The sequence below is a fragment of the Grammomys surdaster genome, unplaced genomic scaffold (assembly GCF_004785775.1).
Source record: "Grammomys surdaster isolate TR1022 unplaced genomic scaffold, NIH_TR_1.0 273, whole genome shotgun sequence".
In the NCBI taxonomy this organism is placed as follows: domain Eukaryota; kingdom Metazoa; phylum Chordata; class Mammalia; order Rodentia; family Muridae; genus Grammomys; species Grammomys surdaster.
In genome coordinates this window covers 3,946,762-3,958,587 of record NW_021604714.1, presented here as the reverse complement: position 1 = coordinate 3,958,587, position 11,826 = coordinate 3,946,762, and the positions used below count along the sequence as shown (strand labels likewise).

General features: G+C 44.2%; 1 protein-coding gene across 2 annotated transcripts in view; it reads left to right on the top strand.

Moving 5' to 3' along the window:
• The window catches only part of Tet1 (tet methylcytosine dioxygenase 1), a 66,067-nt gene that overhangs the window by 35,969 nt on the left and 18,272 nt on the right, over positions 1-11,826 (top strand). For both annotated transcript variants that reach the window (XM_028776880.1, XM_028776879.1), the window contains exons 3-5: positions 1,762-3,967; positions 8,789-8,879; positions 9,583-9,676. In XM_028776880.1, the coding sequence (XP_028632713.1) occupies positions 1,762-3,967; positions 8,789-8,879; positions 9,583-9,676 (2,391 nt within the window). The remainder of the gene's footprint in view (positions 1-1,761; positions 3,968-8,788; positions 8,880-9,582; positions 9,677-11,826) is intronic.

Here is an 11,826-nt window from a genome sequence, read left to right as displayed (position 1 = left end):
TTCTCTGTGTAGCCCTGGCTGTCCTGGAACTCACTCTGTAGACCAGGCTGGCCTTGAACTCAGAAATCCGCCTGTCTCTGCCTCCCAAGTGGAAACAATGCTCCTTAAAGCTTTGCTTTAGAAAGGATTTATCATGATCACTGCTGTGGACGGGGGCAGGGGCAGGGGCACAACTGAACTATGTATTCTCAATCCCCAACAGAGAACTTCCTTGTCTTAAGTGTTAGTTCTTTTTTAAAAGATTTGTTATTTTTATCTATTATGGGTGTGGGTATTTTTCTTGCATGTGTATTTTAAATGCACTACATGCATGCCTGGTACCAAAAGAAGACAGAAGAGGGATTGGATTCCTTGGAATTTAGAGTTACGGATGGTTATAGACCATTAAGTCTCAAAAAATCTTAAAGACGATGAGGAAAAAGAGGGAGAAATAATGATTGCCCGGGGTGCAGATCAGCAGCAGAGCCCTGCCATGTACAAGGCTCCAGTGCCTAGGTGCCCAAGTTTATTGTTTTGCTGATAGGCCACGTGTAATCTCAGAAGTTGGGAGGCTGAGGCATGGATTTAGCCTGTCTTGCCTGGAAATTTTAAAGCCTTACCCGGTTATAACATGCATGAAGCCTTCTCTCAACTCTTCCCCCCCACCCCCATGCTACCACTCGGAAATAAACACAAGGGGGAGGTACTTTTTACATAAGACAGTGCCATTTTTTTCAACAGAATTTTGACAAAAAACCGGGCATCTATACAACGTATACTATGGTGAAGAGCAGAGCAAGTGGGGCTGGTTCCGCGGATCCCAGCTTCAGTTCTGAGCACACACATGATAGCTCACAATACTCTACTTCCATTTGTAGGGGTTCTGACACCCTCTTCTGGGTTCAACAGGTAATGTGCATCTAGGTCCATACACACATAAATACAAAATACTCAAATTCTTTTTCGAAAGCCTTAGCTCAGATTATGCATAAATGTAATATGCTAATTGGTCGTTATAATGTATAGTCATTTGAATGTAATTATACCAAGAGACCCAGAGGTTCCTAGCCCCTAGCCGTATAGTTACAATGGGCAACACAAATCTCCATGTCGAGGAGTGTCCATGAGTAAGTAGACTGCTCAGTGAAATGAATGAGCTACAGTTACACTTAACAAAGTGAACGTAACTCGCCAGCGTCAGACTCAGTGAAAGGAAGTCACATAAAACATGATGCCAATCTCAAAGAACAAAGGCTTGCAGGCTGAGTGACAAGCTCATGGCTGGGATGTGGCCATGATTCAACACACACTTAAGATTTGCACCACACCCCCGGCCTTGCTGATTCTGGATATTGAGCACATCCTTTGTAGTGTTGCCTACTGAACAAAAGCATTACTTATTATTACTTGATTCATTGGCTGGGTCTATGCATCCCTGGCTGTCCTGCATGACACACACTGTGTAGACCAAGTTGGCCTCAAATGCAGAGGTTTATTTGCCTCTGGCTTTCTGGGATTTCAGGTTGAACTACTACGTGTAGTTTAAGTGGGGGCGAGGGCAGTTTGGGGATGAGGTCCAGGACTTCACTCAAGCTACTGAATTGTGGGGCTCCAGCTAGGCGTAGCCGACCTCAGAGGTCATCCCAGGACTCAAACTGAGTCTGGAACATTGCTGCAAACTCCAAGCCATCTTGGATACATAGCAGGAGCCAACAACAACAACAAAATCTCATTGTAGACATTCAGCAGGTAGTGGAAGTAATTTCTGTGCTTCCTTTACAGACAGACTTTAAGAACAAACCAGTAAATGGCCCCAAATCAGAGTCCATGGACTACAGTAGACGTGGTCATGGGGAAGAAGAGCAAAGGTTGGATTTGATCACACATCCCCTTGAAAATGTAAGGAAGAATGCAGGAGGCATGACGGGAATCGAAGTGGAGAAGTGGACGCCAAACAAGAAATCACACTTAGCAGCTGGTCAAGTCAAGGGAAGCCACGATGCAAACTTAACTGGGGTTGAAAATTCCCAACCCTCTGAAGATGACAAGCAACAAACCAACCTTTCCCCGACATTTGCACAGACCATAAGAAACGGCATGAGAAATGTACACTGTTTGCCCGCTGACACAGACCTTCCACTCAACCAATTGAATCATGAGGACTTTAGCAGGGTATTGGGAAATAATAATTCCTCTAAATTGCTGACTGATCCCTCCAATTTCAAGGATGCCATGAGTGTCACCACCTCTGAGGGGGAGTGTGATCATCTCAAGGGGCCAAGGAACATCGTGCTCTTCCAGAAACCTGGCTTGAACTGCCGGTCTGGTGTAGAATCCACCATCCTTAATAATACTCCTAATACACCCAGTGCTGGTAGTCAACCTCAACCCTCTGAGAAGGTATCCAACAAAGAACGCAAAGATGGCTCTTCAGTGCAACCAAGTCTTTTATCCCTAATGAAAGACAGGAGATTAACGCTGGAACAAATGGTAGCCATAGAAGCCCTGACTCAGCTCTCGGAAGCCCCTTCAGAGAACTCCTCCCCATCCAAGGCAGAGAAGGAGGAAGAAACACATCACAGAACAGCTAATCTACTTAACAGTTGCAAGGCTTTCCTTCATTCAGTGAGAAAAGACCTCCAAGTCCCAAATGTTCAAGGAAAGAGTCTTCCCCATGACACTGTTGTCTTTAATGGCCAGAACCCAGCGGTCAAATCACCCGATAGTTTCACTACAAACGAAGCACTTATAAAGTCACAAGAATATTCAACGTTACCTACACCTGACAAGAAAAGCATCGCTGGCGGTAAAGCTCCCTTTGATAGTTTTAAGAATTCACATCCATTGCCAGTAGAAAGTCAAAATCTTGAAAACTGCCGTCAGGTACTAAGCTGCGATCAGAATTTGAATTCCCGTGACCCATCATACCAGGATGCACCCTACAGTCAAATTGAAGAAGATGTCGCAGCACAATTAACCCAACTTGCGTCCACAATTAGTCACATCAACCCAGAGGTCAGGAATGCTGAAAGTACACCTGGAAGCCTTGTTGCAAAGAACACACAGCAAAAACCTAGTCAGGAGAAACGTGTGGTACATCAGAAACCACCTTCAAGTACGCAAAATAAACCTAGTGTACCATCGGCGAAGCCAAAGAAGACCCAGAAAAAGGCAAGACCAACCCCATACACAAATAAGCGGAAAAAGAAACCCCCAGCCCACAGCTCTCAACAAAGTGATCAGAGGAAGCAGGAGCAGCTAGCTCTAGAGTATAGTAAGATGCACGACATTTGGGTGTCATCCAAATTTCAAAGGTTTGGCCAGTCTGCTCCACGTAGTTCTCCTGCCCTGTTGAGAAATATTCCTATCTTTGACCAAATATTAAAACCCGTGACTCAAAGTAAAACACCTTCACAACACAGTAAGTTATTTCCCCCTATCAGTCAGATACAATTCACAAGAAACCCTGAATGGGCAAGGGATAAAGTGAAGGTTGAACCATCGGATTCTCTGCCAACATGCCAATTCAAGATGGAATCCAGTGGGCAGGGATTTGCAGAGCCGGCAGATACTTCTCAGGGACAGTCCGTGGTGAATGTCAATCAGAACACTCACCCTCTGCCCCAGCCCCCTTCATCTAACCAGTGTGCTACTGTAATGGCTGGTGCTGCCCAAACACAGTGTCATCTAGGCGCTCAAGAGAACCTGGTGCATCAGATACCACCACCGACGTTGCCTGGTACCTCACCTGACACACACTTGCCAGACTCAACATCAATCCTCAGGAAAGGGAAAGTGTTAACTTCCAATGGAATTACAGTTGTTACCACAAAGTGTGAAGCTCAAACATCAAGCAACGGACCCTCGGGTCCCGCCACAGACAGTGAACGGGCAGGATGCAATGGAAACGTCATGGACTTCCTTAGCAAGCCTGCAAAGGATCTGCTAGCTGGATTGAAGGAGCAGGAACCTGCACCCTGTGATTGTGGTGAGTACGCACTCGTGCGGGCGGTTTCCCGATTCGTCTTTGGGGGGTGGGGGTGAGGCCATCGCTGCCTCTTTCTGGTCTAGCTGAGATGTACTAAGTAATTCTGTTCTTGTTTTTACTTTGAAATCTTATTTATTCTACTCAGACTCGGAAAAGAGGTAAAAGCTTTCTGGTGGGAAAAGTCCTTCGCAGTGGTTCGTTTTCAGGACTTTGCTTAGTCGCATTTGCTTCTGCTCTACCCATTCCAAAGACAGTTCAACCTACAAGGTGCATAGAGAGGACATAAAACCACGCACAGCCTCAGTGATGGCGAGTGAATCCACGGCTTCTATACTTCAAGATAGGAAAGGCGTGCCACATAAGGAGACTCTGTAGCCTAGCTGTTGAGATGGTTGATCTGGGACATAACAATCTTTACTTAATATTTCATGAGGGTTATGGAGGTAGCAAATCACTCACACAATCCTGGACCCTGAGTTCTATGCCCAGAGCTGTGATAAACATTCTCAGATCTCCACACTTACAGTAATATGACAGGAATGATAAAATTTCTCTTTACTTAAAATAATTTTGTTAATTTTGTTCTGGATGTGCTGCTTTTTCTATTATTTTGAGAGGATGTGGTGGCTCCTGGAATTGCAACTTTTGGGGAGCTGAATGAGGGAGAAGGGTTTTCAGTCTAGCCTCTGTTTTCCAGTTAGAACCTGAACCCCTCCAAAACAAACAAACAAAACCAGAGAGGGGCTAGAGAAATGCCTGAGCAGTTTAAGGCAGGACACAGGTCTCCAGTGGCTCACAACCATCATCTGTGCCTCCACCTTAGGAGGTCCTCCTTTCTCTATTGGTGACTGCAGTCACGCAGACTTAACACAGACCCCTCCCCATCCTCCAGACAGGCTTTCTCTGTATAGCCCTGGCTGTCCTGGAACTCTCTGAAGACCAGGCTATCTTCAAATTCAGAGACCCACCTGCCTCTGCCTCAGTGCTAGGATTAGGGCATGTGCAGCCGCTGCCACCACCACACAGTAGCAAAATATTTCTGTAAAGTGTAGGAGCTGGGAAAATGTTTCAGAGGTTAGGAACAGCAAGTGTGGTTCTTGTAGACCACCCTGGTTCAGTTCCCAGCACTGACATGATGGCTCAGGACCACGTATAGTAACTGTTCCAAGAGATCAAGTGAGTTGTTCTGGCCTCCAAGTCGTGCTCATGATACATATACATATATGTATACATACATACAGGAAAAACACACACGGAATTTAAAAATCTAAAAGACGAAAGAAAGCTTTTCCTCAAACTGACACAGTTCCACCTGCCTCTGCTTCCGGATACCCTGGATGGTTAAAGGCATTGGCTGCTGCCCCCAGCAGGGTTGTTTTTGCTTTTTGGTTTTTTTGTTTGTTTTTTTGTTTGTTTGTTTGTTTGAGTTTTTTTCTGAATTAAAAAGATTGTACATTTATAAGACATCACTCCTTGCTGATGTAAAGATTCCTGGTCATCTTTTTATGGGAAACTTGCTCACGATATGAGACCTGTGAGAGCTGAGTCCTGTCCTGACTACTAGTCACTGTCTGTCCAGACTACTAGTCACTGTCTGTCCAGACTTCATGAAAGGGCTCAAGGAACAACAGGCCAGCCAATATTGAGACCGAAACAAAATAAACACAAAAAGAAGACAGGACAGATTCTGTTCTTGAAGTCTGTCTGCTTCCTCTGCCCTCTCTCCTTACAAAGTGGACTTTATAATATACATACGGACTGAATTTCTTCAGGTTTAGTTGTTAAAATAGACTCATGTCAGGGATGGCCCAAACTCAAGACATGCTTGAACCAAAGGGGATGCGTATTTTTCTTCCTAGATGCAGGCTTTTTGAGAGTGAGTCGTTAAATGACAACTGCAGGCTGGAGCTGTAATCACCTCCAAAGGATGGAGGCGGTGCTAGAGACTCATCTTTCACTACTTAGAAAGTTCAAAATCAGAATTAGTGCGTGTGTGCGTGCACACACACACATACACACACACACACACACACACAGGCATGCATGCACGCACACATGCACACACACTTCTCGACTGAGAGAATTATCCACACAGAGTTGTGGCGCAGGACTGTCTTACTTAACTAGACCCTGTGCAAATAACCTCTACCCGCTGTTTCTTTTAAAGCTTAACATTATAAGAAATTACTTTTCTGTATATCTTTGTGAAGGGAAAAATAGATTTCTTTCTTTCTTTTTTTTTTTTTTTTAAAAGGCCTGTCTATTTCTGGGCTAACCCAGGTTTTGGAGTGTGGGGTTAACAGGTTCTGTGTACAAAGTCATACAAAGACATACTGGGCGGCCCATTACTGAACACTGAATGCCATGGGTTTTGGTTATTAGTAGTTCTCAACCTGTAGTAGGTCTTGACCCCTTGGATCAAAGGGGATGCCTAAGACCATCAGAAATATCAGATATTTATGTTATATTTATAACAGTAACAAAATTACAGTTCATAAAGTAGCAATGAAAACAATTCCATGGTTAGGGGCCCCATGACATGAGGAACTGTGTTAAAGGGTTGCAGGATTAGGAAGGTTGAGAACCACGGTTCCAGGTGATGATTTTTCTGTGTTCTTAAACAGGCGGAAACAAAACCTCCGGTCATCTGAGTAACATCATTGTAGCGGAGGGTCTTGCTTTCAGGATACCGTCAAATAGAATAAGCCATTCCTGGGTCAGTGCTTGTCAAAATTGGCAGTATTGATATGCTAGACCTAATTAGGGAGTGCCTGGCCCCTTTCCATTAAACAGAAGCCAGAGTGCATACACACACCTATACTTGGCAGAACCCAAAATAACTGAAACCATTGCCAAATGCCCCTATAGCTTTCATTCCAGTGGACCCAGCACCTCTACAGGCATCTGCACCCTGAGTGCGTGTCCATGAGCAAACATACACACCTACAGATAATTAAAACAATGACTGGGGTCGCCCTAGGTTCATCTCTTTCTTTTCCTTTTTCTTTTCTTTTTTTTTTTTAAAAGTTTTTTTTGTTTTGTTTTGTTTTGTTTTTTTTAATACGAGTACACTATAGCTGTCTTAAGACACACCAGAAGAGGGCATCAGATCCCATTACAGATGGTTGTGAGCCACCATGTGGGTGCTGGAAATTGAACTCAGGACCTTGGAAGAGCAGCTGGTGCTATTAACTGCTGGGCCATCTCCACAGTCCTCAGTTTTGTTTTGTTTTGTTTTGTTTTAATTGCAAATACTCTTCTGCTTGCTCCAATGTGTTTCCTCCCTCTCCACCCATCTCTAGCAACTCTCCCCATAGCCTTGTATGTGCTAAGGAAGCACTCCATATTGAGCTACATCTTTTTTTTTCTTTTTTTTTTTTAAGATTCATTTATTTCATGTATGTGGGTACACTGTTGCTGTCTTCACACACACCAGGAAAAGGCATGGGATCTCCATTACAGATGGTTGTGAGCCACCATGTGGTTGCTGGGAATTGAACTCAGGTCCTCTGGAAGAACAGTCAGTGCTCTTAACCACTGAGCCATCTCTCTAGCCCTTGAGCTACATCTTAAACCAGAAAATGGGCTTGTAAAAACACCACGGCCTCAGTAACTGGGGATAAGAGGCCAAACTGAACATACTATTCCGAAATTTGACAAAAATTCAAAACAAACTGGACGTGGAGGTGAGTGTCTGGTAGACATTTAAGGATAGCCTGGACTAAGATGTTATAAGACTATTCCTCAGTGAGAGGAAAGCAGTGTGTTTGAAGGATAGCCCGGGCTACGAAGCATGACTGATTTCCTATTGTCTCATTTCCATAGTGTCTCCAGCTCTTTTTTAGGCTGCAGCATTATTGTTAGTTTTAATTTTCTACATTTACAGAATTTAGGTCATTACACACTTTCCAAGTGGACGTTTTGTTGTGGATTTTAACAGGACATTAGTTAGTGTATAAGGCAGGCTGGCCTTGACCCCTAAACATTTCTTCCAGTTCTCCTTCCCAGTGTTAGGGTTACGGCTGTGTACCCCTAAGCCCAGCTAGTGACTCCCTTGTTTTAGGCTGTTTGAGGCTGGCCTCAGACTCACTGTGTAGTCCAGGCTGGACACACCTCAGCCTCCCAAACGTGTGAACATGTCATGTACACTAACTTTCTGCTCTCACTTAAAAAATTGCAGTGATATTAAAAAAAAGTTTCTACTTAGTTGTTCCAAGAACTATTGTATTTACTATAAAGGTAACTATAACTGATTCCCTGTGTGCAGGTGTTAAAGTTGTCTGTCTTTTGATATTACCAATAATTGTAACGAGTAACTTCCGTGTACATTTTTACAACAAATACATAACTGTGTCCGTGTAGTAGGGTGAATTGTTTCCAGAGTCACTTTTAATAGGATACTGAAGCCAAGGTTTTCAGAGTTAGTGCTCTTTGTTAACAGTTACTGTAGAAACTTCCAAAGGCAGGAGAGGGAGCCCGGTGCGATGCCAGCACTTGGGCAGTAGAGGCAGGAGTGTCAGGAGTTCAAGGCCATCCTTGGGTACCTAGTGAGTGCATTGAGGTTCTACTAAGACCTCATCTTACTAAGTTTTAGTCATATTAATAAAAAAATAGCCAAAAGATGAGAGAACAAATACAATCCTCCCCCTTAAATTTTTTCTCTTCTCTCCTCTGACTGCTAGAAGAACTAAGAGGCAGAAGTCCAATGCCAGCCCCTGTTGTCTCATATGTTAAAAGTCGAAACCAATCCAAACAAAGAGAAAAAAAAAAGCCCCTGTGCTATTTGTAAAACTGGGTCTAATACTCTGATTCCTTCCACAGATGGAGGTACACAAAAAGACAGAGGCCCATATTATACACACCTTGGGGCAGGACCAAGTGTGGCTGCTGTCAGGGAGCTCATGGAGACTAGGTGAGGAGCCGTGCTTCCCTGCTAAACCCTTCTTCCCTGTGGCCCCGGGTCAAGGCAGAGAGAAGGGCTTGGAGTGGTCGTGAGGTGAATGAAGACAGTCAGGAGTGTGAGTTGGATGGTTCTTAGGTCCTCCTGAGTCCTCCCTCCCAGGAGCGGGGGCCCTGAGACATCCTCACACGGCAAGCCTATCTGATGAATCAGGAACATGTATTTTCCTATTACTGTACAGTGGTAGAAATAGCTGAGATGACTCCCACCCACGCTTTCACCCTAACTTGCCCAAGACTTGTGTTGAGGTCAGGCTATTTTTATTTAGAGTGACCCTTATGCAAATAGAATTGGGTAAGGAAACCAATCTGTCACATAATAGCTAGCTTTTAGCCAATGTAAATGACAATCATTTCTTCTTCTTTTTTTTTTTTTTTTTTTGGTTTTTCAAGACAGGGTTTCTCTGTGTAGTCCTGGCTGTCCTGGAACTCACTCTGTAGACCAGGCTGGCCTCGAACTCAGAAATCCGCCTGCCTCTGCCTCCCAAGTGCTGGGATTAAAGGCGTGCGCCACCACTGCCCGGCTTTTTTTTTTTTAAAAAAAAAAAAACAAACTGATTCATGTGTGTATATTCAATGCATTTCGATGTGAAGACAGAGACTTCGAGTGCGGATTGTCACTAATTAGTCCCGCCCCCTACTGTGTTCTGTACCAGGTATGGCCAGAAGGGAAAGGCAATCCGGATTGAGAAGATAGTGTTCACGGGGAAGGAAGGGAAGAGCTCTCAGGGCTGCCCGATCGCCAAGTGGGTGAGTGCCGCCAGTAGACTTCGCTTTTCCTGGTACTTTAGAAAATGGATTTTCCTCATGCGTTACATAAAAAGGTTTTGCTTGTGGCAAAAAATGGAGACTAGAAAACTTGCCGTGTCCACAGGGAGATAATAGAGAAGCTATGTGTCTTTACTGGAGTTTTGATTTCCTGGGTAGAGTATTTAAATATAATAATGCTGTTTAGACCCAATCAGTAAAAGTAAAACTCCAGCCCTCCCCCATGGTCTCCCAAGGATCACACAACACACTTCCTCAGGTGCCTTTGATTATATAGTCACTGAGTGATTTATGTTTTTCAGTGTATTTGCTGTCTAACGAGTAAGTATGTGTCAATAGGTTTTATTCTCCTTTCCTTAAGACCCTACCTATTTTGGGAACAAGAGCCTTTCTTAATAGACAAAAAACAAGTACAAAGGTCTTTGGTTAAGGGGAAAGGAACATTAACAACAACAATAACAACAACAAATAAGGCAACAGCCACCCATTCTGACCATCTTTATCCTTCATCCGTCGAGATCACATGGTACAGGGAGAGAACCACGTCTCCCATCTTAACCCAGTGATTAAAAGTTACGCTACAAGAGTTTGCTGTCTGAGATACAGAGATGCCTGGTCTGGAGTGACTCTTATGGCCGTAGTGAGCAGTTGAGGTTTGGTCTGCTGCTGTGTATTGAAATACCATATACTGGTCCTGGTTGCCTCAGGGATGAGAGAATCCTCACAGTATACAAAGTGATGTTACGTGACCTTGCTCCTTAATTTAAAACTATTGAGCTGGGCAGTGGTGCACGCCTTTAATCCCAGCACTTGGGAGGCAGAGGCAGGCGGATTTCTGAGTTCGAGGCCAGCCTGGTCTACAGAGTGAGTTCCAGGACAGCAAAGGCTACACAGAGAAACCCTGTCTCGAGAAACCAAAAAAAAAAAGAGTTAAAACTTGGTTGAATAGAGATGCTGACAGCCTATAGCTGGGTTTTGGTTCCTGGGGTTGGGGCCGGAGGAGATGAGGAGAAGACACCATGGGGTGTAAGGAGTCATGAAAACATGGCCACTCGAGCTGGCTAATTAGAGTTAAGAGCTGCCCAGATGGAACCTGGCAGGTTACAACTCGGGGCATCCGCCCAGCTCTAGTGCTGTAAGGGCTTATCATAAATATAAAGGCTTTGTGTCTTTTATCTGGGTACTGAATGATCAAAGGTGGGGTTAAAACCCCCTTATGAGATTAATAGTTCTCACAATATATTCTGTATTCAACTGCAGCCTTTGAAACATCTTTGATAAGGATATGTAGTCTGGTTTCTAAGTAGAGTTTCTTTTAGGAATTAATTATGAGTTCTTCTGCTACTGAATAGACATCACTTTGAAAATGTAGAAGCTCTGAATGGGTAGAATTGTTTTACCTAGCTTTTATGTGGTGGCTATCTGTGAGCAGAGGAGCCCTGCCTGCCTCTATCTAGCCTTGATTTCCCCCTTGGACAGCAGTGTGGCAGACTCACTTGTAAGTGCACTTGCTGAATGCAGCTCTAACTTACCCTGGCATTTTGTTTGGAGAACTTGTGCCTTGTTGTTAGCAGGATAGAGGCCATGTTCATCTTAAACTTAGATGGGTGTTACAGTCTAAACTCAGATCTTTATACACGTTCCACAAGAACTCTTTCTTCTTCCCCAATCAGACATCTCTCCAGTCTGAGAGAGTTTTATTACTGCCGTGGGATATGACTGAGTCTGGCTGTACAGTTTGAGCTGACTGAATTACCAGTCATTAAATCACCTCGCTTAGACTCATGTACACATGACTATACATGCCTGCTTGTCTTCAAGTCTGTCTTGGGGCTGTACCACTGTGCATTCTCCAAGAAGGCAACAAAATGTGGAGCCTATGGCATCTTTCTAATAACAACAGCAACTGTCCTACTGCCGTGATAGTCACTATGAGAGCCGCAGCTCTTACAAAAGAAAACATTTAGTTGTGGCTGGCTTACAGTTTCAGAGGTTGAGTCCATTGTCATCTTGGTGTGGAGCGTGGCAACATGGTGGCTGGTACTGGTGCTGGAGCAGAAGCTAAGAGTTCCACATCCTGGTCTGGAGAGAGAGAGAGAGAGAGAGAGAGAGAGAGAGAGAGAGAGAGAGAG